The sequence below is a fragment of the Podarcis cretensis genome, assembly GCF_951804945.1.
Source record: "Podarcis cretensis genome assembly, chromosome: 1".
NCBI lineage: Eukaryota > Metazoa > Chordata > Lepidosauria > Squamata > Lacertidae > Podarcis > Podarcis cretensis.
Window position 1 is genome coordinate 88,852,001 of NC_137170.1, and position 27,942 is coordinate 88,879,942.

A 27,942-nucleotide genomic window follows, 5' to 3' on the forward strand; every position below is an offset into this window, starting at 1 on the left:
AATGAATACTCACAAACCATGATTGGTAAGATAGAAAGATCTCCTTTATTAATGAACCCCAACAATATTTCTTCAGATACAGGAGTTGTGAACTCAAAATACTCAGAAGAAAAAGAAGTTAATATTGCATTATTCTCATAAGAAATACTGCAACTCATTACCGGTAAACATATTGCAAAGCAAAACAGCTTGAAAAAGGGGAGGGGGGGAAAGAAAGAAAGAAAGAAAAGTTGATCAAAATGGAATTAAGGTTTGTTTTTCTGTTTGAACTATTAAGTCCTTGCAAGCACAGCTCGATTCCGCAGATCAATTCCCAAACTTGTATAGAAAACATAACCCGATTGGATTTATTTCCTTAAGAGCCCAGAGAGGTGCAATGTTAAAAAGCTACGATTATCAGGTAGCAAGTGCTCCAGCCTTCTGCCACAGTTGTCTGACTTCACCTCGCCTCAGGCGTTAACGGGATGAAAAGGTCTTCCCCCTGGCAGAAAATCAGAGGGCAAAGATCAGGTTGACTCCAGTACATTGTCACTACATCATTACACTCCTTCCTGACTTCATAGCATAGATACCTACTACTTTTCCCATACAAGTGACCCAGGTGTCTCATTGCTCATTGTCCTGCACCACTACTGACAAGAATTCTAATCCCAAGCTTCAGAATGAAGAATGCAAGACTGATTTTGTGGATGAATTCACCACAACTGAGTTTTTCCTGCTTGCAGATTCCTGGGTATACCACATTATCCAGAAAAAAATCCAGCGCTTGCTAAACTCTATAAACTCACAGATCAAGGGAAAGGGGGCTACAAAGAATGCACTGAAAGGATCTCCTCCTGCTACACAGAATTGGTCTTGGATTCAGAAGCTGATACCACACATGCTGTTTCATTGTTTGTCTGTTTAACATCCACCAAAGCAGCAACTGGGAAACTATCAGGTTCTTGCTTCTGCGCAGACACACAATAATCATACACCCTTAGCACACAACCAACTATACCTCCAAACACACACAAAGACTGTCTTCTCTCTCCTTTCAAGCACCTCACTCAGTGGGCCGCATTAGGGATGAACATTGGGGCCTTTTCACTCCTCAGCTGACCTATGCAGAGCAACAGAGCTGCAGGGGTGGGGAGCTAGATTGGGAAACCTGGAGGTCTGGACTAGGGTCAAGGCCCAGAGGATCCCTATCCCTGCTGCAGAGTATGGAGTGAACTCAGAAAAAGTCAAAGGGCAGTCCTGGAAATCAGGGATTACACTCCATGCCCTACCCGCAGCTGTTTAAGTTGAATATTAAAATTTGTTGATTTGTGAAGAAAGCCTCTCAGGACTTTTGTCAGATGCTAACAGGGCTACGGAAGTGAAATAGCCAGGTGAGTGGAAAGAAGAAACAGTCCCAAAGAAAGAAGATTGACAACAAAAATTGCTGGAGTATGAAGAAATGGTGAAACTTACCAGAAGATTAAGAAATCAAGAAGAAAGACAATTTAATAAAGACTATTTGAAAAATTATTGTAAACAGCTTAAATCATTAGCAGGATTGACACAACAAGGTGCAGTGAAAATAAACTAAATAGAATATAACGGATGAAGAGTAAAATAGATCTGAACTGGAAATGCAGTGGCAATAGATATAAAATATGTAACCGCAGGGGGGGTTTGATATTAATATTCAGTGCTTTAAATTGGATGTGTAAATTTATTGCTGTCATAATATTTATAAGGGACGCGGGTGGTGCTGTGGGTTAAACCACAGAGCCTAGGACTTGCCGATCAGAAGGTCGGCGGTTCGAATCCCTGCGACGGGGTGAGCTCCCATTGCTTGGTCCCTGCTCCTGCCAACCTAGCAGCTTGAACGCACGTCAAAGTGCAAGTAAATAAATAGGTACCGCTCCGGCGGGAAGGTAAATGGCGTTTCCGTGCGCTGCTCTGGTTCACCAGAAGCAGTTTAGTCATGCTGGCCACATGACCCGGAAGCTGTACGCCGGCTCCCTCAGCCAGTAAAGTGAGATGAGCGCTGCAACCCCAGAGTCGGTCACGACTGGACCTAATGGTCAGGGGTCCCTTTACCTTTACCTTAATATTTACAAAGTGAGAAATATATATATATATATTTAAATGAAATAGCCAGGTGCTATATCATGCAGTAAGATAGATGAAGCACAGAATGTAAAGAAAGGAGATGTTGAACAGCTGCAAGCACCAGTTTGTTCCTAAGGGGTCACAACCTCCCATCAGCACAGAAAGCAGCTATCCCTGCTCCTTTAAAGATAAATAAATTTTCATACAAAAGCCAAAGCTGTGCAACACAGAACCGGAGCTACTAAGAAGGAAATCAGATACCTCTTTAAAGAGATGTTATGTGCTCTGATTCCGGGTACGGCATGAGTCATCCTTTAACATTCTTAATCACAGCTGTGCATTATTCTAGCCTTTGGGGTTGACCACAGGAGCCTGTTTGGCTTAATCCACCTCCCCCCCAGGAGGCCTAAATTCAAGATTATTATCTTAATTTTACCAGCTCTGCCCAACCCCCACACTATGGTGCCTCAGCACAGTAAGAAAATCAGACTGAAAACTGGCTGTAAGATTAGCAATTTGCCCCAGGTCAGAGAAGAAACATCCTGCACGGTTAGCAGCATCCTGCTATATGGCCCATCACAGTCATTCAATCTTCTCACAAACTTGCTTGCCTCCCTTGTCTCACAAGCTGAAAAAAGTGCTGAGCTAACCTGTCAGCTTCTTCACTAGTCCTATCCATAATCTCCTTTTTCATCCACAACTACACCGCTGGCCCCCCTGGATGTCATTGCTTGGTAAAAGGAATCACCAATAAAAGACTTGGCAAAGAGGGTCTTAGAAAAGTTGAATATAAACACCAACAAGGAATGAATTTGTAATCTGATCCCTGAAGTGCCAGGGGCATCGACATCAATTCATACGTTTCCCCCACCAAATAGATCAGGTATGCTATGCTAGAAGGGCTCTTAAGAGCAATATATATACCCTCCACAACCAGTGTGACCAGCAAGTTTATTCCCATCTTATCTTGCTTGCTTATCTCACCCCACCCTGTCAATAAAATAGCAGTATACAGTGGATTAGTTTCCATTCTCTTGTCCAGGGAAAAGAAAGCACCCCACTTATTAAATACCAGTGATATTCTGATTTGCCCTATGCAGCGCTTTAGTCCTGTAGAGTACAAAACTCATCTCAGGTTTATACTAGAGAAGTACTAACTACCCTGAACTGAAAGTCCTTCAAAGTGTTGAAAGTTAAAAAAATAAAAATCACTGCCTCCATAGAATCAGCACTGCAAAGCTGAATTGCTGATTTCAGTTCCTCATGTTAACCACACAGTTCTTCATGCCTGGTTACAGCAAACCAAGGAGAGAGAATATTAAGAACAAAAACAAAGTACAGATGCAGCTTCTAACCTACACTTCTATTTTTGAGCCCAAGGATGCAGTAGCTAACCTTCCGACAGAACCAATCAGTGGCAGCTGGGATCTATCTCTTGCTAATGTACTTGCCAAAGTGGTTGCATTCCAAGCAAGTGATGATAATGAGTTTGCTTCTAACATTCCTCATCCTCATCCTTCTCATTCAACATTAGCCACTGATTCCCCTTAGCATCATGGCCACTTTTTTCTCCACTATATTAGACCCGAGTTTTGAAACTATTTTTTTTAGTTTGCCTCCATCCCATTCCTGTCTGCCGCATGGTGTGTATTAGGGCAATGCCTTGCCTTTCGCATGGAACTGCTCACAAGGATTTGCAGAAAACTTTATCAGATAATATGGCTGGATTAATTAATCTTTATTGTCAGGCCTCAACTTTTGAGACATTGATTATATCTGATCACATCTCTGCTTAATAGCCAAAATATGATGAGCTTCCTGCACTTCCACACAGCCCCTTTGCATGATGGGTGAAAAAAAGTTCAAGAAGCTGCAGTTAAAGACTTGCTATTACTCAAAGCAGGAAACTATAGGGACTTCTCAACAAGCCAGGATATTACACAAAGTACTATCAAATCAATCTGTGTATTGCCATTATTTAAACAGCAATACAAGGTAGTCTTTTGTTCCTCCTCAGGTGTGAGCTATAGCAACAATAAAACAAGAAAGACACAAGCAGAAGGAAGAAACTGTTCCTCTGATACTCACGTGATTGTTTTCATTTCCTTCTTTTCTGCATCTGGCCGGGCACGATTCAGCACTTTGAGGAAATCTGATGTTTTTGCTCTCATGCGCGTGTGAATGTAAGCCTGCACATAGGTCAAAATACAAAAGGCAGCTAAGCAGATCTATCTTAGTACTTTGAATTTCAAATTTCATCTAAGCACTCTAAAGCATCTACATGCCAGAATGGAGAAGATGAAAGTCAGGAATCATTTTAGGCATATGAAAGAGAAGTTTTGCATAGCTTCTTCAGAAAAAAAGATTCTATAATAACACTCTTCCTGTACCTTGGAGCATTTGATGTGATAGTGCAGGTAGTCCCGGAATGTGTGAATCAAATTGATGGTGTTGTCCCTGGCAGCAGCACTGGTGTGGCGGGGGAACAGCACTGCAAAGGAGAAGGCAACAGAAAATCGTTACTCTCTACCAAGCACTAACAAAGCTATGAGGGAACTCACTAGTCCTGGGTCAGAGATACATTCAAAAGGCCAACAGCATGTACAGTTATGAATGTGCAGCATTTGCACGGAAGGGCTATAATGAAGTCCTTATCCATGCTGCACACCAGGATTAAGCTTGTCTTAATGGGATGCCTTTAGGGCATCGCCTTTGGAATCAACATCTCTCCATAACTCCAACTCAGGAACTCAACCTAGTATTTGATCAGGCTTAGCTATGCCACTCAGTCCCACAAAATGCTGGCATCAGTGACAAACTTGCTCATCTGAATCTTTCCTAATGGTCCTTCCCTGAGCGCTTCTTGTACAGCTTTCAGTGATCACCACTTTATTCCTCCCAGGCAGCTAGATAAACCAAACAATGAGCTTTGCACCCTCACAGGCTCTTTAGTGTGTGAATAAAGAAGAGGCATTATGCAGCCTTTCACTATTTAGGGACAAAATATAGTTCTCACTGATCCAGAGCCAGAAAATATTATTCACAAGGAACTATTTGCAGATATGATATTTAGTACTTATTTTATCTGTATCCAAATGTGTTGAAATGCCTCTCAATTAACAGACTCTACAGTTGCCTTCTCTATTTCTAAGATTCATCACAAACAATTATTGGCAGTTTCTCCTCCTTAACACAATTTGCTAAAGTAAGAGAGCACCTGGGAGAAGGCAACTGCCAAGACTGAGTTTCTTATCCCCTTTGTCATAGAGAATAAATGTTCAGGAGATGACAAGATACATTAATATTCCAAAGCAAAGTCCTGCCAGTGACAAGTTTCTTAGACATCCAGAGGCTTCTGTGGGAAAAGTTTTCGTTAACTGTTCCAAGGATGAAGTAGTTGACAGTAGTGCAGAATATGAGAAGAGTCTGATGGATCAGGCCAATGGTCATCTGGTCCAACATCCTGTTCTCACAGTGGCGAAACAGACGCCTGTGGGAAGCCTGCAAGCAAGACAAGAGCACAGCAGCACTCCACCCACCTGCAATTCCCAACAACTGGTATTCAGAGGCATTACTGCCTCCAACCATGGTGCGCCAGATGTTATAAGCCAAAAGTGACAAGGAGCAGTCAAGTGGGCAGACCTCGTCTAACTGAAATACAACCATGGAGACTGGGGGCGCGCATGTTACTTTCCAGTGATTCTGTTTATAAAACTTGGTACTAGGAAACGAACTATTCCTCACCCAGTAAAACAGGACTAGACGGAGCTCTGGATTTGTCAACTGCACTACAGAATTAGGGATATCCAAGCTATTTCTTTGGCACTCCCCAAATCAAGCATGCTAGAGACTGCATGTCACCAACCACAGCTCTAAATGAAAAGCCATTTCCAATGCTCCACTGGCTTCTGAGATATGCAAGCAAGGCTTTTACACTGTACAAGCTGAACTGGTTGTTAATCAGCCACTGGCTAAGTTCAAGGTGCTAGTACTGGTGTATAAGGCCCTATACAATTTGGGACCAGGATACCTATAAGATTGTCTCACCATTCATATACCCTACAGAGCACTGCACCATGCATGAGAGGGTGTCTGGCAGATATCATCTTATCAGTAGATCCATTCCATGTGACTGGCCTATAGAGTGATGGTGTCAGCCCTTTATAACTCCCTCCCGTTGCACTTCAGGCAGGCACTATCTCTATTGTACTTGCAGCACCTATTGAAGACCTTTCTCTTTCAATGAGCCAAAGTAGAGATTTTTATCCCAGCTGGTTATCTGTACTAGATTTGGAATTATTTTTATATATGAAATTGTTTTATGGATGCCTATATTGTGAAATTGCTTTGAGGTGCATCATAGGAAGCTATGCATAAGTGAAATAACTCTTAAAAGAGATACTAAGCACTTAGCAAACTAAGCAGGATTGCAATGGGAAAATAGCTTTCAACTTGGCTGGTCACCTAGATGAGAGCAGCACCCACTTACCGAAGGTAATGTATCCAATATTATCCCCTACAGCTGCATCTGTATCTTTTAGCTCCAAAGGGGGCTCCCTGTGGCTGAAGAGCACTTGGGGGGCTGTGTGGCTGGCACGACGACCCTCCTTAAACTCCTAGGACAAGACAGGATGAGAGAGAATGTTAATATGAATCAGATACTAAAAACAGCAGGCATCCCCTTTCTGAGCCTGGGTTAATTGTTCTCTATTCTGGGGAATGCAGATGCCCAGAACCAAATATTTATTAAGTCCCTCTCCCCAACTGGTATAACTTCTGAGCTTCTATCATATTTCAGCCTAGAATCAAAACTGCTTGGTAAGGTCACTTCAACAACTATCCTTCAAAATAGTATATGTGTGTTTTCATCACACTGGTATTAAGATTAATTTTAGTGTCAGAACCCCGAGGCACTTCAGGTTAGAAGCCTTAACATCCTTTGCTAGCAGCTTCATCAAGAATACAAAGACACAGGAGAATGGCAGTGCACTTGAAGAATGATCTAAGACTAGGTCACGAGAGAGTAGCTGAGAGCTATCACCACAAAGGGTTACTCCTTCTCTTGACCAAGGTGCTTTACAACTGTATTATTCACTGCCAAGATCCAGTCATTTTATCAGCACACATAATTGCTTCAAGAAATGCTTGACTAAAGACAGGGTATTTGGAGCAGCTGAATCTGACTCGTCATAGCTAACATAAATGAAATATTAACAGTACACACTACCTTATCTGAGATGAATAAACTGGGTATCAACTAGGAGGTGAAGCACACACATTTGCACTGCTTCAAATGCTTGAAAAACATCTTGTTGCACCTGAATCTGGGTCCATTGAGTTTCAAGATAAGCTACTGATACTTTGATACTATGTAGTCAAAAGAGGCACAGTGCTGAATGTATCCACAATTAAGCCATGTTTTAAATCAAATGATGACAGTGTGACGTACAAATCATCTCAATGAAAACTCCCATTACTTTGAGGAATAGGCCTTTTAACATATGCTTCAGAGAGCATAGTATATGTAGAATTAATATTTCTAATTTTAAAGCTCATTTTCTTGGCATTTCTTGCATTAACTATGATTACTTTTGTTTGATTCTTTACTTTCACTTTTAAGCCACTACACTTAGTTTTAAATGCAATTTGTAGTCTACATTTTCTTGACATAATTTGGATGTTGTTCCTCTTTTTCTCTGCTGATTTCCTCTTCTACTTCAAAATTCTCACACTAAGTAAACAGCTCCATGCTCTTGCTCCTATATATTGACTTTTCTCCTCTGCTTTCACCATGCTCTATTCTACTGTATCCTCTTTGAGCTACTGACACCAATATCTTATGTCAGTGCTTAATTTCTAGAAGAGCGATACTGAGGTTCAGGTCTTTTAGAACCACTGCTTCATCTGGAATCCCTTCCTCCTATTTAGTAGTGTGTAGGGAAGCTGGTAAAGAAGGACACTGCACCTGTGGAGGAGCAATTTCATCTATTTTTCCTTCCTATATTCTAAAATAGAATCCAACGATACTGAGGAAACAAATGCAGGGCCTGGGCCACAAACTCTTACAAAATGGAAGGCTTTTTTATTTTGCAAGTTATGTCTAATGTTCCTCTAAGCCCTGCTAGGGCCCCCTTTTACACTGAACACACTCCCTTCTTCTATTACCAAGTAGCACCTCAGGACTCGCTTCTTTGGCTTTCCTTGTGTCCTTCCTATATCCCCCTTTTTGCATCTAGACTTTAGTATACTGTAAGCTTGTGCAGTAGGACCATTTTACCTTTTAATCATCATAGAATGCCTAGGGCAGGCATAGGTAAACTCGGCCCTCCAGATGTTTTGGGACTACAACTCCCATCATCCCTAGCTAACAGGACCAGTGGTCAGGGATGATGGGAAGTGTAGCCTCAAAACATCTGGAAGGCTGAGTTTGCCTATGCCTGGCCTAGAGCATTTTGGTGATTCATCATAGATTAGAAAGAGGTGGGTTCTGGAATTAGATTAGGTAATACAATGTCACAGGTGGTAAGGTGATTGCAAGAGTGTCATTCCATACCCCCACTCCACATTCCTTTATACTGCAAACCTGTGGGCAGGATTCTTTGCACAACCCCTACTGAGTTTAGGAGCCTAGCATAATATCCTTATAAGCAGGTTCCTAAAGGCACCACCAATGTCAATCAATCTTATCAGGGTAAGGAACTCGCTTCAAAGTTAGCAGCACAATGGCACTCCTGGCATAAATGTGCAAGTCATACACCACTAGAATTTGACAGACCTTGAACTGGCATACCTGCATAAACACCTTTCCAATCACTACGTCGTCATCATCTTTAAATACCGTGCTGAAAACCACTGTGACACGGTCCTTCTTTGATTCAACATACCTAGGAAGGAGGTGAAAAGAAGGAGACTTCTTAGGCGTTCCAGATCTTCAATGTGAAAAACCCACAGGGATTAAAAAACAACAACCCTACAAGTGTGAACCACTGTCACTATTCAGTTCATATTATTCAGCTATCAGGAGCTCCTTGTGGAGTTTATTTAAAAAACAGTGACCAAAGTACAGTGCCGCCTTCTCCCTGCTCTCTCCTGCCACCTACCCAAATGCAGGGAACAAAGAAGACCTTTAAGGCATGAAATGCACAACATCTTTCCCTGTACCAAAGGGACCGTGCATGTGAGATAACCACAAGGTGGAGGGCGTTTTAAGTTGCCTCCCACAGCAGAGATCTCCGCATGGTAAGTCACTGGCCAGGTTGCCAATAGTGACTGCCCCTGCCCCACATGCCAGCATAGAATGCTGGCCCAGAACATTTTGCTGCCTTAAATGCAGCCAAAATGATGCCCCTCCCCACAGGCCACTACTTTCTTGCTGTACCATTCAGAAAGCAATTATCACTGCAATCTATCCCCTCAACGCCCTGCTCCCCTTTATGGTAATGACTGAAGGTCCCTTTGTCCTATTGCATTACCAGCTCAGTCTTAACAGCACAGAGAACTGCATAGAACTGGGGTGGGGGGACGACACAACCAATTAGGCAAGCGCTCAATTCAGCAATGTCTTTTATCTCTGAGGATTATGGCACATCCTTTTGTCTGACCCCTCCAACTTATATGGGGTACTTGTATATATTTACTTGAGCTGTGAATTTGCAAATTAAGAGCTTCAGCCCAACTGAGGGTCAGCAGCTACACCTCAGAACATGCAGTCATGTTTTGCTACTGACCACCCTAAAGGAGCTTTTGGTTGACAAAGATCAGGGCGCAACTGAATACAGAATCCTTTGAACATCTCTAAACCTCACAGTTTGGAAACCAATTTCAAAATGCGGGAGACGGAAGGCCAGTTATTTCTTACATAGTTTCATCATCTCGGTAATGGATGACTGCTCTCCTCTCCCCATCCTTTCCCTCCTCCTGGAACTTGAAATATTTCTCAAAGACTGAGGCAAAGCAGTTGCGCTTCAGCATGCCCGCTTGGTGCACAATGGAGTCTTTGGCAGCAGGAAGGTTCTCCAAGTCATACAGCAAAGAGACATTGTAACCTAGAACAGGCAAATGACATTGTGATCACAACTTTCCCCTCCTGGTCAGTCTTGAATGGATCACTTTCTGGAGAAAGCAATGCACTGCTGAATCATACATTCAATAATTATTTCAACCCAACATGCCAAGGGAAGGACATTCAAAATAAGTGTTTGATACATTTCATTTAATGTGTCTCCCCCCCCCCACTCCCACCAAAGGAAAACATTTCTCTGCCTTCTTTCAGAGTTGGGAAAGTAGATCCAACCCCTGTGTTTTGTAACAAATGAGTGGGAAGCAGTACTGTCACAGGTAACCATGGTTTTCCACTGCTTCTGAATGCCTGTCAGTCTTTTTACACAGAACAAAGAATCCCTAACTAGAGGAGCGGGGGCTTGCTTGGGGGTGGATCCAGAATCATAGCTTGCTCTGCTAAGAAATAAAGCTCTAATGTTCTCAGCCTTCCATGTGGAACACTGAAGGGAGAAGGCGGTGCTTTTTTAAAATAGCACTGTGACAAGGAGATCGCAACTGAGAGCTGGCTTGAAAAGGTGGAAAGCAATTCCTTTTCTGAAAAGCAGGGAGTAATTATACTGGAGCAGCAAACTGAACAAGTTATCAGGGCACATATTATGCAGAGGCTTACCAGACTCTGGAGTTACCAAGTAGTTTCCATACACTCTCTTCAACAACTAGGAAATAGACAGAGAAAAGTGTTGTGAGCTTTGACGTGTCTTCCTATGTGCTCTCTTCAGCACCTTCCTGTCTTTCACTCTCCCTGTGCTTTTTAAAGCCCTAACCCTTGTTCCAGTCACTCTTGATGTTCCAAGCAGTTATCCAGAAGCCCTAAAAGTTCTTTTCAACCACTTCACGCTCTAACAGTTAATAGTCTTATACAACAAAGGAAAATATACTGACGTCCAACAGCATAGCTCACCAGCATCAAGCCTTCTCAGCTGGGATACTTATTTTGGCACTACTCAGTTCAGGGTAGAACAGATGAACCCAGTGTGCTTGAAATAGTAACTTGATTTTTAGAAATATTTCTTTAAAAGTAGCTGACTAATGCAGAAAGGCATAGGGGGAAGTAGGTTATTGAGCACTTAATACAAGTGGATCTGCAATGAATCATTGCAATACAACCTGCATGGTTTCTGCAACAATAATTGCGCTGTTCTGACAACAAACTCCAAGGAGCAGATTAATGTAAAATGGCCTCTTAAAACTATTCACTATTTAGTATTTCTCACCTTCTGAGTTCTGGGAACATTAAAGTAAATTCTTTTTTCCTGGTTGACAGATTCTAGATTTAATGTTATTCTATGTTAATCCCAAAGAATTCTATGGTGTTCCAGCCACATATTCAGAGGCCAATTATGTTTTTCCTGTTGAGCTATAAATTTCATACATATAATAAGCTTGCTGCTGGTGACATGGTGCTTTAATTTGGGAAGAAAGAGTAAAGCCACAAGAGATCTTGCCAGAATTTATGGATTCAATCCATGTCTGGATTCATATAGTAAAAGAGAGGCTGGAGTACTCAAACAACTGAATCACATATACATGCTTCCAGAAAGTCATAAAATAAGGTAGCACTTTGATTACAGGGCAGATTTTGGTAGAACATATACTATATGCAGAGGAGCTTTGACATCTTGTCTTGTCCCAAATCCAATTATTGAAAGTGATTTGCTGCCAGCCAAGTGTAGAGAAGAGCATTTTTTTCCAACCACATGCCATCTCACACACACAAGTAGTACCTATATGCATGTATTTCACACTGAATGGAATTTCTATATTTTAAAAACACACACCTCTTGCCTTTGAGGAGCAGCTTTACAACCCAGTTACTTAAAGTGTGTCAGCAGCTGTGTCCATGCAGACCAGGCAAAAAGACACACTTGAAACTGCACTGAGAAGATCCAGATAGCTTATAAACTAACAGGGTTGGGAACAGAATTGCACAAGGACCCCCAGCACAGCTTGCGAAGGTGGGGCTTAGTGCAAGAGCTTTAGAGGAATGCTTCCATCACAGTGATACCCACAGAAAGTTCAAATCTGTAGCACAAATTGGACCCCCCATTCACACATACATATGACCTCATGAGGAAATATTTCCCACTCTACTAGCAGTGTGAAATGAGGTTTCACAGGCAGGTTTTTTGAAAGCCATAAAACTAATTCTGTTATTAGCTGCTTACCAAAGAAATGCACAAGCTCTTGACATACAAAGTGTGTCATACCAGCTACCTTTAGAGCTCATGCATTTCCCCAAAACCTGGTGGTCCTGGTTGACTCAGCAACAAAACTTACATTCCCCCCCCCCCCTGAAACAAGGGTGAGTAGTTTGAAAAAAGCAATAGGTATCTCTAGAGGGAGAAAGTGAACTGGGCTTTGAGTGAACTGGGCAGCACACTGTTTATTTGAATCAGTTCCTTAACTCACTCCATCTGTACTCAGAAAGACTGAACTAGATACCACACATTCAAACAAATATGGTAAAACCTAAGACTCTTATTGGGTTGAGAGTTTTCCATGGAAAGTAGCGAGACAACAGGTGCTACAAAACTGAACTTGAACACTTTTTAAATAATTTGCCTGCCTCCTCTGCCCCTTTAGAGGTACTATGCCAACATGCTCCATCAAAGATTTACACAGTCCATTGTTAAAAACCTATGGCAATCTTTTAGTAAACTGTTCATTGCCAAGACTGTTTTCCTCCTGTATAAGGCTAGCCTTATACATCATGTGTTCTGGGCAGACCTTCACTTCCTTTCACCCCACAGCAGAATCTCCCTTTCCTCCATTCCTCTGCTCCTAGTTGCATCCTGCCTTAGAAAGTAATTCTGTTGGGCCAGAGAAATGGATGGGTCAAACATCGCAGCTGCAATAAAGACACAGTACATTTTTCCAGGTCAATTCAACCAAATGCTCTCAATAAAACCAGACTGGGGCAACTTCCTTGTCTCTTGACAACTGTTAAGTGGCAGCAGCAGGAGGGAGACAAAAGAAAGATGCAAAGTTGCTCTGGAGGCAGTGAAGAAGCAATATCCTGGGATATCAGCAGCGGCATTGGAGTTCTTCAGGCCAAAGCTGCTCCATACTCCTATTCATTTGATACAGCTGGGGTTTCTCTCTACCTTTTATTTTTCGCACTTAGAAAATCAGAGACTGAACAAGACATGACATGCAACTGTGTATTAAAAAAACAACAACTGATGGCCACTTTGTTTATGCAAAAACAGCATTGAACAGCCACTGAATGGACACAGACCACTTCCTTTTTATTTTCTGCTCCAAATCAAGCCCTCTTTAAGAAACACCTTAGGCATCCTGAATGGTTCCAGACACACTTGCAAGGCTAAGCATGTATATGTACACAAATATACATGAATAGGAGAAGAGATTTGGAAGAACAAACAGGCAGGGGAAGAGTTAAATCACCACCCTTGACTCACACACTTTTCTGCTCAGAAACAAATCCTCCCAAAACTGCTTTTCCACGAACAAAGAAGCCATCAGGGCTTTAAAAACATGCAGTTTCCAGGCTTTCATTTTTAATTTTTTTTAGCCCATGGCTCTTCTCAGATGCCAATGTACATGATTCAAGCAATTTTATGAACCATTTCCTTAGTTTTCTACATATGCCCCGTACCAATTGTAGCATCTGTTCTTGCTAATGCAGAATGAACCCCCGTTCAGTTATGCAACATCTGAAAACCATTTCAGGAACTGAGTCACACTTTCTGCTGAGAGATGCAACCACAAGGCACAGAGAGGACTGTTATTTCTACCATAAATGGCAGCAAGAGACCTGCTGCTCAACATGAACCAAATTTGCAACTTCACACATAAGGGACTTAAGTAGTGAGAGCCCTTGCGGCTTGCAGATAGATTCAATTATTTATTTTTATTCACAAAATGTATATACCACTTGATTGTAAGAACCCTCAGAGTGGGTTTTTAAAAATTCAAGCAGATCTAGAAAGATCCTGCTTTGAAAGCGTTGCTATAGTAGAACCAGCACTTGCAGCTTCCGCAGTGATTCTCCCTTACAAACTCTCCAGGTATCAATGGTACAGTGCAAACCTTTTAATGACAGTGCTCTAGTCAGCAGTACAGAGACTGGAGTAAGCTGTACTATCTCTACAAGTATTGGCATCATGTGTTTCTCCATTCCACAGATATCAGCTTCAAGTTTAAAATGGATTTAAGTAGGACACAGCTAAGCTAAGGAGAAGTCCACCAACAAATGATGAAATACCTGGATGGCAATCATCAAATGAGATTTATAACGAGCAAAATGCCAAATTTAAAACTACCTGGACGTCCTTTCACATGGACAGTAGTTTATAATGAAGTCCTACTATCCACAAAAACAACATTATTATAACACAGTGAAGTCAGCATTCAACATCACCTACTAGTCAATCTCCCAAAGTTTGACAGAAAAGGAAACATTTTAATTAATGATGTGGGGCTGAGTCCAAGTACTCTTCCCTTGGAAGAGAGTTCCTTAGTCACTTGTGATCACTGAGAATGTGCTGCCGCAAGTAGGAATTTTTATCACTATATTTTTTTTTGCACGGCGCCTTCTTTATTTTTATTCGTTTTTCAAACACATAATAGAAACAGTACAAAACAAAAAACAAAAAATTCAGAACACAAACAAAAACATACAAAACATTTAAGCCAATATAACTTCAAAATTATATTTTCATACCCTTCTTTCTATAAGTGGGATGAGAGTTTTGAAAATCTTAGCAGGTTAGGAAGAGAAAGTGTAGGACCAGGAAGTGTTCTGAGACACACCAAACTCCAACAATTTTGGGCTATGCAAGTCAGCATTTTGAATTGTGCCCATAACAATAGTGCTCAGTAGTTCCACCATGAACAGTGAATTGGCAATGCCTATTTATAGTAATTCAATTAAAGAAAATCAAATGCTTCTAAAGAGTTACCGTATTTTTTGCTCTATAAGACTCACTTTTTCCCTCCTAAAAAGGGGAAATGTGTGTGCGTCTTATGGGGCGAATGCAGGCTGCGCATCTATCCCAGAAGCCAGAACAGCAAGAGGGATTGCTGCTTTCACTGCGCAGCAATCCCTCTTGCTGTTCTGGCTTCTGGGATTCAGAATATTTTTTTTCTTATTTTCCTCCTCCAAAAACTAGGTGCATCTTGTGGTCTGGTGCATCTTATAGAGCGAAAAATACGGTAATTAAGGCAGGTATAGAGGCCGTCAATAGAATATAAGGATAAAGACTACATTCTCACCTCATCAGCACCATGTTCCTGGAGCTCTTTGTAGAACTTTAGAGAAATACTGACCATAACCTTTGTTTTATCACCATTAGGGTTGGAAATATGGTAAAGAACTCCATCGAAGTCTAGGAAGGAAGCGTTTAAGAGATGAGTGCTTGCATGTTTTGGAACCTAGTTGCCCAGCAAGGAAGGACGTTTTCTAAAATAATGTACACCACAGCATAAAGGTTTTGAATTACTAGTAAAAAAGACTTTTACATGAACAGGAAAAGCAGCTTGACAAAGCAGAATCCATCATGTTATGACTGTATTGTGATTAGGTTCTCCCAGATGACACCTGGGCCTATTAGAATCAAGCTGCATTTTCAAAACCACACTCAGGTGCCCAGCCAAGTTAACAGTGGACGTTTATAACCGCTTGCTCCTTTGAGTCACTACCCTTAGGCAGAAACTCTTACTATTCAGTGCAAACCTGTATCCACATTCTTCCCCACTGGTAAAGCAACAGTTATCAGTGGTTCTGGGCCAATAGGTGCCCAGGCCATATCACTATCTGAGTTGAGTGATGATGGCCATTTTATCAAGAATGAAAAAGATTAAGAACCCAGGGCTTGCAAACTTGAGATAAACTCTTTTCAATGGAGTACCAGATGTTGTGAAATATTAATGGAATGATATTCTTAGTTTACAAATCTCACCCTTAAAAGCACATTCAGTCTAGATTGAGAAGGCTATGAAAGCCACCTGATGGATCTATCACCATCATAATCCTCATTAGTTATTAGATGTATATACCACCCTTCATCAAAAGGTCTTACGGTAGTTCACTATATAACGTACCAACTCCAAAAGGATGAACACAGAACAGCTCCTCATTAGATTACATTAATATACCAAGAAAAGAGCTTTATTTATGCACGCACAGTCCCATCAGCAGAAGGGACACAGGACTCACTGATAAGGACAACCTCTGCAACACAATGTGGGGATTTGTGTTTTTACTCCCAATTCTTTATCCCAAGAAGTTTAATACATTGGCACGTACCTGCAAATGTTACTTCTACAGCCTCAGGCTTGTTTCTGCAAAAAAACCACACACAGAGAAAAAGCAATCAAAATAAGCCGAAGCCCTTGCAAAAGTTCACAGGATCTGGGGTACACTTCATCACAAAGGGCTGAATGCCAGCTTTTGATCCATATACTTTCTAGCATATCTGCAGCCATTATCTATATTTGCAGCACATTAGCCTTGCTATTGGCATACAGAGATTCCCAATAGCCTCCGATACCCAAGTGACCAGGATTAGAAATATAACCGTGACCCATACATTCTTATATTAAACAGCCCTACAAACCTCGCTCTACCCTTTGTGTGCTATAGCTTAACAATAGATATATTTCTGTTACTTTATGAGGCTACAGAACAGGCACAAGCTACTGTAAAAGGGTCCTAATGGAAAGTGAACTTGATTTGTACCATATTCCATACTGGATTAAACTACCTGGCTCCGTTAGCAGAAGTAATAATAATTTTATTATTTATACCCCGACCATCTGGCTGGGTTTCCTCAGCCACACATGCAAAGACTCCTGTTAGCACAATGGAACTTAGCCCCCCACCCCCATATCCGCTCTGAAGGATCAGGAGAGCCCCCAGAACAATGTGGGGGAAGGGGAAACCTTTGCATGAGCACTTCTGCTTGCAATGACAGAACAAGCTCCTTCATAAGAGCACTGGCTGACCCAGTGGTATCACTGATGAAACTAAGAATTCCTCTCATTATTGCAACTCATTTCTGAGTGACTGACCTTGACTTCAGGATGCAATGAATCTGTTCACCACATCTGCTGTTGGGTTTTAAGAAGTTCCAAGCAAACTAGCTAGATTTTAGTTTTTATGCAAAAGTATGACCAAGCTTGTGGTCAAGGAAGCCTCTTCCATGTTGACTTTTCTCGCCAGTGGAGGGACTATTGAAACTAGGTTTTGTCCATATTGTGTTAAGTTCTGTCATTTAGAACCATAGATAACCAGCAGGAAATTGCTGTAGCAAAAGACAAACATGGTTTCTGAACTACATATTTTGTTTTGGTATTGTGGTATGTATGAGTGTTATGTATGAGTGAAAATGGTACCCAGAATTTTAACTTCAAGCATCTTCCTTCTCACTAGCTTAAGTCAAAAATAGCTGTGAAATTTCTTAAGCTATGTCTATATATGGCACTAAATTATAAACTATCAATACCAAACCCTTTCTGTTTTGACAACCTCCTCTTCATCCGTGCCAAAAGAATCATGTAAGGTTTCAATACATTTAAGAAGCTCAAGACAGTTCTTAGAATTCTATGATGAGACTTTAGAAAGCTCAAGACTTTGTAGAATATATCTTCCATCATCCCTGATCATTGGCCAGTTGTAGTCTAAAGCATCTGGAGGGCACCAGGTTGGGAAGACTGCTCTAGACAGTTATCACAGTGGAAATACGGTGCACAAACCAAGGGGAATAAATGGAAGTATGGCTTCCTATATATGAAATTATTTCCAGTTACTTACAGACTACTCTTAAATTTTGCTTACCATCTGGAGTTTAAGACCATAGGTCTACTACACCAGGAATTAGATCCCCATTTTAGCCTTCAATCTTGAGTGGGGAGCCATTTCCACATGCTCTCAAATTAATCTATGTTCATTGGTTATCAACACAGACCAGAAGATAAATTCCATTTTCAAGCACTAGTCATTACCACGCAGCTAAGTGTGACTGGCAGTCTGGGATTGAGGTAGCAAGAGCATTTTATTAGCTAGAAGCAGAAGGCAGCAAAAGAGGCAGGCTCCCCACCCACACATTTGCTAGTTCTCAAGCAGGAATAAAAAGCAACCATCGTTTCTTATGCACTCACCAAATTCATTTCCACTGCAGAGCTTATGTGAACATAAAATGCACCCATGCAGATGGTTAAAACAGCAAAACTGGTCACCTCCAAGCATTCCAGAACTCTTTCCTGAATATAGTTACGGTAAGTCACATTTTGTGAGCACAAACATGAAGGCAAATTAGCTTACCCAAAGATACATAGTGCCCACACAATTTTAAACCTCTCGGCTGGCAAACTGTGAGAATCCAACCACCATTCTCAATCCACCAGCTCAGTTTTCACTCTATAGTATATGATTGCTGTATACTATATAACAGAAGGGTGGCTCAAAAATGAGATTTGCCACTCATATCATTCTTTGGCTTTCATTTCAAGTACTTCCTTAGTGAGAATGAATGAAAATGGGGCTTATCCTCTTGACTCTTACATTCACCTCTGACTACATCTCTTCCTTTGCAGCTTCTCAATAATAAAAGAGAAAGACACTCAAGGAGAGCAAGGAGGGAACAAATTCAGCCTGATGGCCACCAGTTACCAACTTGCTAACTGGCAGTTGATTGCTAAGTCCAAATACCTGTGTCCAGCCCAAACTGGCTACTGTGACTTACAGAACTAACTAATATGTCGGTGCTTCTTAAACATTCTTCACTCAGCCACAACATGCTTCAATTTCAGTGCGGATATTTAAGATATTTTCCACTTATTTTGCTAGATGTTTAAAATTCCAGTCAAAGCCATTTTGGCATTTCCTTTGTAGGGCTTTTTGCTAACCTATGAAAATATATGTCATTCTTCAAGCACACAACATACAAAGGGATTCTATGTTATCCTGCTAGCAATATACACCCACTCATGTGCATGCACACACAGCGTCTACCAAGAGAAGGTGATGTTGGTACCCTGAAAGATGTTAGCAACTTAAACACAGCTGCATATAATGGCTTCTTTCTCACCAAAGAATACACTTTGGCTAGGAGCAGCTGGAGCTATAAAGTACTTCCTTGCTACCAAAAAGTTGTTCCTGTGGCATCTGAGATTTCATCAGCCATTGCCCACATATTCAAATTCATCTTTGTAGTCAGAATGCTTAAATCCAGACTACTGTTCTCTGCACCCGAAATACAACTGCAACTGCAAAGCAGAAACAGTTATAGACCAATAAACTTTTTATGTAAAATAACATTCTGAATAACTGATTTTATCTTTAATGAACTATTGTTCAGATGAAACCTTCAAAAATCAGTGATGTCACTTATTTCTCACCACTGCGTGCAGTGAATATTTTGTTCCTGTTTATATGTTGCATAGTCAGTAAGGCTGCAATCCAAACTACCAATCCATCACATTGGGGGGCCAAGATCTTGCTTTGGGGTGGGATATAAGCATAACATATAAATAAGCTCTGCCAGCCTCCAATTGCAGAGTGATGCTAGCTTCAAGGCAAGGGACTGATAACATTAACCCATCATATGGAGCCATCCTTCAGCATGTTCTACCAGCACCACAAATACAAGATCCACATTGTTCAATTGGGCATAAAGTAAAGGTAAAAGGACCCCTGACCATTAGGTCCAGTCACGAACGACTCTGGGGTTGCAGCGCTCATGACTAAGCTTCTGGCAAACCAGAGCAGCGCACAGAAACACTGTTTACCTTCCCGCCAGAGCGGTACCTATTTATCTACTTGTACTCTGACATGCTTTCTACGTGTAGCTTTACTTCACTGGTGATGTATTGTCAGGGACGCAGCGGGAGCGCAGGGAGGGGAGGAGATGGAGAGCGAAGGGGAGCAATCCGAGGGCAGCGTAGGAGAAGATGACAGTAGCCTGAGAGATTCCATGAGCCTCTCCAGCGAATCGGAAGATTCACAGAAGGGGGCGCCGGTGGCCAGGGCAAGGGGGGCCACAAGGGGGACACCCCAGAAGCAAGGGGCCAGCGGGGACTCCCAGAGCAGCAGTTGGAAATCAGGACCAGCTTCCCCACCAGAGCGCAGTGGGGGGGAGGAGTCCCAGGTATCGGGACCAGCGTATTCACCACCAGCGAGAGGAGATGAGTCAGGATTGACCACGCCTCCATCGGAGAGCGGGGGAACGGTTAAGAGGAAGGTTGCCGGCTGGGCGCGCGCGCCAAGTTCAAATGTACAGGCGAGCGGCACAGCAGGTAGCCCGGATAGGGAACCAGGTCCTAAAGCCCGCCGGAAGGAGGGGGAAGATTCAGGGGGGTCAGCGTCAGAAGAGTCCAGAAAGGAGGAAACCCCAGCGGGCAGGAGGGCCCAGAGGAGGAAGGAGCTAAGGAAGAGGTGGAGCACGGCTAGAGTCTTAAACTGGTGTGGAAGGGGAGGAGACTCAGATGGAGCTTCGCCGGTCTAGGGTTTAAGACGTAGAGTTGCACGCTGCGGCTTTGAAATGGAAACCGAACTTCAATAAAGACTTTTGTACATAACGACAGCCTGGCGTTGGTCCTCTGTGAGCTGGGACCTAGGGGCAGCTCTGACATGTATGAATCCATTTGCTCCTCCTGATGGCTCCCTTCCCAATCAAAATGACTTATTAGTAGTCAGACTTATCTCCAAACTTTCCAACAAAGCACTGCTTTCTGCTATTCTGATTAAACTGATTCTCTCTCTCTTTTTCTTTGTGAGCGTCCTACAGTGCAAGCCACCTGAAACATGAGGACACAGGGAGCTTTTCTTTTAGCTGCATCTGCCCTAAAGAGCAAACAAAAAAGGCTCACAAACCAAAAATACCACCCAGCAGTCAGTTCCCTTCCTGTAACAGACTCTAAATGCAAGACAGGCCTGTTTTTGACAGACTCATCTGAACTTGGGAGGCTAAAAAAAACAGTAGTGGTTTCAGCCAGAGGCATCTGTCTGTTTTCCCCATTAACATTAATGGGCACTGAGTTCAGGCCATTCAAATCCTCTCTGAATCTGATTCCAAGGACATCTACCCTAATGCAAAAGATGATGAGAAATGCTTTTGGCTGGCCTAATTTCTTCCTGCACTCCTCTGTCTCCCTCCACTTAATGATAGCTGTTTGCCATCCTTAAATTAAGTTGCTGTACTTTCGAACTCCTGATCAGACTTTTGTCCCCAAAGCTACTGGTAAGAGAGAATGGCAGCTAGAATGGATCTAAGCCAACACATGCTTAAAACCAACGTCAAATCCCTATCTGACAGCATTTCCCCTATTTTCACTCGGACACAAGCCAAATGCCTCAGACTAACAGTAAATTAATGAACTGAGAAAAGAGATAATTATGTACAGTATCTTGTGCAGAACTTGCTTCTCATCTGCTACATTAGACAGAAGTGGGGGCCAAGGCACACAGGAAGGCATACAGGGGAAAGGCAGCCTAATTAGGAGCTCATTCGGTTCACAATTAATGTCTGGTCTGAGTAATAAAGGAAATTGAGGATTTCAGGCCAATTTAATCTCCCATTTCTGTAGGACAAACAAAAAGCCAATTAAAAGCTTACACCCTGTTCATATTCCACCAAGTCTATACAGATTTGGGGAAGTGCAGGACAGGATGTACTAATAAATATAGATTATGGTAGAATCTGGTAAGAGCACTGTGCCAAAAATAAACATTAGAACAGGAAATTGCAACATTTAAGATAACTAGTTAAAGTGTCCCCATGTTCAAGCATTCACAGGCACAAACTTTAAATCCCTCATATGCTTAAGGGGTATGAGGGTATGTGGAGCTGTCAGGCTCATATGCTGCACAATTACTTGGAAGTCCCAATGAAAGCAGTGGAATTTCCTTTCAAGTACAAATCTTTGCTTTCAGAATGTGTTAAAGCTTATGCAGATCTGCATCATCAGATACAAGGAAAGCACCAAATGGTACATCAGCCTGGCATGGTGCTAGGCCAGCTGCCCAAAGCACTGTGTTTTACAGTGGAAGGACAGTAGACAAATTCTCTTAAACAGATACAGTCAACTCACAATTTACATGCATTTAACTTGTGTGATCCCAGCTTTACATACTTGGTGCTGGCAAGCTGATATCGCACAAATTAAAATGCATGCAAGGCACATGCAATTCAACACATCTCTGACTTGCTTATTGGGCTCTGGGAAGCTCTTGAGCAGGCTTCCTCAACCTCGGCCCTCCAGATGTTTTTGGCCTACAACTCTCATGGTCCCTAGCTAGCAGGACCAGTGGTCAGGGATGATGGGAATTGTAGTCTCAAAACATCTGGAGGGCCAAGGTTGAGGAAGCCTGCTCTTGAGAGATCTTACACAGTCCTGTGACTTCTTGTGAAAGCTTTGAGAACCTGTGCAAGAGCCCCTCCCCGCCAGCCTGGCAAGCAAGGTGGAAAGTTTAAAGGTGGAGATGCTTGTGTGGGGGCAGTTTTGGGCTTGCTTTGACTGTATAGATTTTGACTTTACATGCAATCCCCAGAATGTAACCCTCACATCACCATCATTCCCCAGCCACTCTGGGCAGCTTACAGCATATATACAAACATAGTAAATCATCAAGCATTAAAAACTTCCCGATATAGGGCTGCCTTCAGATGTCTTCTAAAAGTGTAGTTCTTTATCTGCTTGACATCTGAAGGGAGGGCATTCTACAGGGAGGGCACCACTCCCAAGAAGGCCCTCTGGTTCCCTGTAACTTCACTTCTCTCAGTGAGGGAACCAGCAGAAGTCTCTCAGAGATGGACCTTAGTGTCTGGGCTGGAGATGCTCCTTCAGGTATACTGGACAGAGGTGATTTAGGGCTTTAAAGGTCAGCACCAACACTTTGAATTGTCAGAATTCAACCTCAATCTGTTACCCACCATCCATCCTCCAGCCACTCACACAAGTTGCAATATGACTTTAGTTTTTTTGAAGTCCAGCCCTTCCATCACTTTACCTTCCATTTTCAGATAGTCTGTCTCTGTACAATGGTTCTACCCTGTGTCTGTTTATTCTTTATGGTGTAATCTCGGTATTTCACATAAGAGACATAAGAGAAGCAGGATAAAATTAAACAGTACATGTAACTTCAGCATCACCTGACTTGAAGAAGATACCAAGGGCTGCTGAAAATACTGAATTATCCAAAACACATAAAATGAATGAGAAGGAAGTAATGTGCAACCTTACTGCAGAAGCACTCCTATTTCTGGCTTTCTGCTGTGTTGAGAGACTCCATTACAGCCAAAGAGAGGGAGCCTCTAGATAGCATTAAGAAACTAAAGCTTGAAAAATCTACATAAAGATATATTAGAAAGATTTTCTATGACAGTCTTGCAGATTAATCAATTATGTCTGTCTACTGCCAATATGTAGTAACCTCTGATCAGCTGCTGCCGGGTGGAGCTGAAGAACTTACTACTTTTTGATGCAGAATTTTGTTCCAAGTTGGCTACAGTCACTGAAAACCTAGACCCAAATAAAGAATCATTCTGCATGGCTTACCAAACCATCTATAACAGAACATTTGAAAAAGTATGTTGAAACAGTTTCCAGATTGCCAGGAAACATCAAGAGCTACAAATGTAAAATTAATGTTATTTAATTCTATGTGTAACTTTGTGTCCATCATAATCTGGGAATGCATGACAAATGTCATATATAGAAACACTCAAAACCAAAGCTGGAGCCAGAGCAGTTAAAACAGGCTACTAAGTGTGACTTAGCACAGCATAAGCTGTGTGGGCATAATGTTCACAGATCAACAGTGATAACTGGGAATGCATAGCATTCTGGGCTGTTCCCAAGAAATATGCGTGCTTTTAAAAAAATAAAATAAAAAATAAAAAACCACAGATAACTTGACGTTCCAGAACACCCGTGGGCAAAGCCGAACAAACGTTTTCACAAATATGCAGACAATGAAAGAAAAGATGGTGCCAAAGCCAGGCCCTTCCTAGAAATATATTCTGCTTTATTCCATAGAATACTACATACACTGATGGATCCCTGCTCTCATTTTACTGATCTGACTGCACTACCTTAATTTATCCAAAATTATCCCAAACAGCATTTTCTGTTCCATCAAATAAAGTGAAGTAGCAATGGGACCAGTTCAAACAAAAACAGAAATGTTCAAACTAAAACACAAATGATAGAACTGTGAGACAAGAACAGAACACCCCAATAGCCCATCCATTAGTTATCACCACTTCCAAGGCATTTAAGCACCCATTACTTCTCTATTTACACTTATTCTGCAACTGGGGAATGTACCTGAAACATTCAAAGAGATAGAAACCAGTACCATATACTGGATTCAGACTAAACACACATTGATTAAGGGCCTGTTTTCAAAGGAGCAGTGCTCTAAACTGTGGGGCTTAGTACTATTTCTCAGATGTATAAATGCAGGAAGAAAAAGTTCTCTATACACCCATTCCGTAAATGAAGAATGACTCAGCTTGAAACAAACAATTTAGTACTCATTTCAGATCTCTGTCTTGGTTTTGAGCTTGTCGGGACATGGAAGCTTTCAGCTTAAAAAATGCAGAACCTACAACTTCCTCTCTGCTAATATACCTAAAATACCAATCATACTGCCGTTCTAGAGAAGCCATTTTGTTAGATTTCCTGACACATAAAGAATTCAACAGGAGATTAGTGCAAGGGCCACATAGGCTGCAATCCTAACATAATAATGCAGCAGCGGAGTTTGAAGGAATGCTCCAGTCAGTGCTGCATACTAGCTCCAGTGTCCACACAAGTAGGGATTTTTTTTTGGGGGGGGGGGGAGACGTAGGACAAAATATCCTAGGCTGCTGCAGTGTAAAGGCCCAGATCATGCCTGTTGCATCATAGCAGCAGGATCCACACAGGATCCAACAGATCCTGTGCCAGTCTACCCCTAAACTCAGCCTAGTGGGGATGCCACTAGCAATAGCTCCTGCCTGTCATCCTGCCTGAAAAGCTGGGTGAAGGGGCATCTCTGCTCCATCCAAACTCCCTCCAGATTGGGGGACTGGATTTCTTTCTCCCATGTTCGTGTTCGTGTGTGTGTGTGTGTGAAAAATACACCACAAGTTTGCAAATGTGCATGCTACTAGGTATGGTGCAGTGAATAAATTTATGCAAAGGTCTGGAGATACCTGAAATAAAATCGCTACTCAGCCATGAAGCTCACTGGGTACCCCAGGCCAGTTGGCCTAACCTACCTCACATAGTTAATAAGAAATAGAGGAGCTACCCTGAGCTACTTGGGAGTTAAGACAGGATAAAAAGATACTTAAGTGCACTTACCAAAGAATTGTAACTGTACACTAAACAGGAAGCTGCAGCAACATTGTGCCAAACCAAGGCTTGCTTCTGCATAATTCATGCATGAAGAGGGCTTAAGATAGCACATCCTGCCCAAAGAGTTGGGACACAAGTGCTGCAATCATAGAATCGTAGAGTTGGAAGGGACCATGAGGTTCAGTCCAACCCCCTAAAATGCAGGTCTCTTTTGCTCAACACAGGGCTCAAACCCACAACCATGGGTTTAAGAATCTCATTCTCTACCACCTGGGCTATCTGCATGTTAATTCATGCATGTGCATGAATGCAGCATCAATACTAAAATTCTACATATTTAGAAATGGGAAGCATTCCACAATAAGATACTCTGTGCACAGGACGTTGTATTATGTGAGGGTGATGAATTTACGAACATCCAGAATCAGCAAGTATGGCTAGTGTTATTGTGTGCAAGCATAAAACTGGTTAGTGATGTCTATTGCTTCCCAGGAGTCTTCACACAGTCCTCACATTGTAGTGTGCAAACAACGACTGCTGAAGTTAAGAGGTTGAACCTGGCCAAATACTACACATTCAACTACATGTATTACATTAGTGAAATGACATAAACACTCTTAAAACCTCTGACAGGAAATGCTCCTCAATATACTGTTATAGCCTTGAGTAAGCAGGCAGATCTGTACAACATATTGTGTGATTAAATTTTTATCTTTTCCCCCCAGGAATAGCCCTCCCAAAGTTTTCCTCAAAGTGTGTGTGATGCTTCTGTCAGGCACTGTTACTACCAGAAGCCAGCATCCCATGAACCCAAAGTACTACTTTTTGAACAAAACAAGCACTACAAATTGTATAAAGCTACACTGCATTTAGATTTCTTATACAAAGCATGAGCAGAAGATAGTCTGCTGGACACTGACATGGTACCTGGCATCTCCAATTTTCTGGGATCCTTACAATGAATGCTAAAATAGGTGGGCGTGAGAAGCAGTTTTTTTATTAAGGATCATGTAACACAAATCAGTTATACCCTGACAGTTATCTTGGAACTAAATTATAAGCATGGAATATTTGTTTCCAGTATTAAGTACCTTAGATGAAGTCCTGTAGCAACATAGGAATGCAGAAAGCTGCCTTACACCAAGTAAAACTGTTGGTTCATCTAGCTCAGTACTGTTTACACTGACTGACAGCAACTGTTCAGGATTTCAGGCAGGAGTCTTTGCTAGCCCTTCCTGTAGATACTGGGGACTGAACTAGGGGCCTTCTGCATGAAAAAAAACAGATGCTCTACCACTGAGCAATGGCTCTATGAAACAATCCACCTAAGGGACAGGCAAAAGCTGAATGCACCCACACCCTCCAACAACAGGGATACGTTCACCAACACTGTGCCCATGGCACATACACAGCAGAAAACTATTTTCAAACAATTCTGCATGCTTCAAGTTTGAAAAACTCTCAAAAATGGATTTCACAATCTCCTTTTAACTTTGCTTAAACCATTACGGAACACTTGGCTTCTCAGTCACTTTACAACCGTTTCGCACATACCTGAAACGTACACTCTATGTGCAAACCCAGAGACACACCCTAAGTTAAAACAAGGCTGAGCAAGTGAGATCCCAGAGAAAAGGGCACTTCCTGGTGAGAATGGGGAAGCAGCAGCGTGTGGTGTGTTCAGCCTATACCGCCTGCTCTGCAGCAAACCTGCATTCAAAGGCCACCACCGACTGAACCCACCCAGCCACCCAACCCTTTGGAGTCCCCCCCCCCCTTTTAGGAACAAGCCTCCTTTCCGCCGCCTAACGTTATGCGATGCCGATACAGCGACGGAGAGCTACAAGGCATTTTGACAGACTGGGAGGAGCGGGAGGGGAGGGAAAATCGATACGAAACGGTTCAGTTTCATGAGTCAGTTTTATTTCTGGGTGGAAAGAAGGGAGCTCAGCGAGGAAGTTGGAAGTCCTCCTCCCGCACCTAGTCACGCAGGGTGGGGAAGCACAACTCCATCCCGGCGGACAGTCAAATAAAGTGGGGGGCGAGTGTGTGTAAAGGGCTGGGTGCGTGTGGAAGTAGGCCCCGAATCCCCGCCCTGCCTTTAAGGAGCCTTGCCGCCCCCCTCCTGCTCCGGCAGCCCGTGTGGTGGGGGGCGGTTGTCGGGGAGCCCCGTTTTGCCCCCCACATCCCCTCCGCCGCCGCCGCCGCCGCCGCGCCTGCCACTCCCTCTCCCCTCTCCCTTCTCTCTCTCACCCGGCGGCCGCGCCCTCGAACTTGAGCGCGAGCGTCTCCTCAATGATGCGGTTGTTGACCTCCAGCAGGATCATGGCGACGGCTGCGGGCGGGACGAGGTGAGGAGGGGTACGGAAGCCGGGCGGGGAAGGAGGAGGCGGGGGGGGAGAGGGGAAGGGAAAGAAAAAAAACCACCTAGCTGAGAAGCGCGCCGCACCGGGGACCCGCCCGACTCCAGCCGCTTCCGCCACAGGGGCC

General features: G+C 42.6%; 1 protein-coding gene across 1 annotated transcript; it reads right to left on the reverse strand.

The window, feature by feature from the left end:
- Positions 1–26: 26 nt before the first annotated feature.
- On the reverse strand, positions 27–27,942 carry ARPC2 (actin related protein 2/3 complex subunit 2). Its single transcript, XM_079969132.1, has 10 exons — positions 27,706–27,942; positions 16,415–16,449; positions 15,382–15,494; positions 10,754–10,799; positions 9,941–10,127; positions 8,873–8,966; positions 6,572–6,698; positions 4,473–4,573; positions 4,171–4,271; positions 27–481 (listed from the first exon to the last, which is right to left on the reverse strand). The coding sequence occupies exons 1-10, from the start codon at positions 27,777–27,779 to the stop codon at positions 457–459; spliced, it is 903 nt and encodes a 300-aa protein (XP_079825258.1). The 5' UTR covers positions 27,780–27,942; the 3' UTR covers positions 27–456.

Bases quoted from the DNA above. Each gene is read 5' to 3' on its own strand.
- ARPC2 (XM_079969132.1), bottom strand. From the start codon at position 27,779: ATGATCCTGCTGGAGGTCAACAACCGCATCATTGAGGAGACGCTCGCG. The intron at 16,450-27,705 runs GTGAGAGAGAGA...GTTTTTTTGCAG, and splicing joins TTCGAGGGCGCGGCCGCCGG to AAACAAGCCTGAGGCTGTAG. The intron at 10,128-10,753 runs GTAAGCCTCTGC...TGCCTGTTCTAG, and splicing joins CTTGGTAACTCCAGAGTCTG to GTTACAATGTCTCTTTGCTG.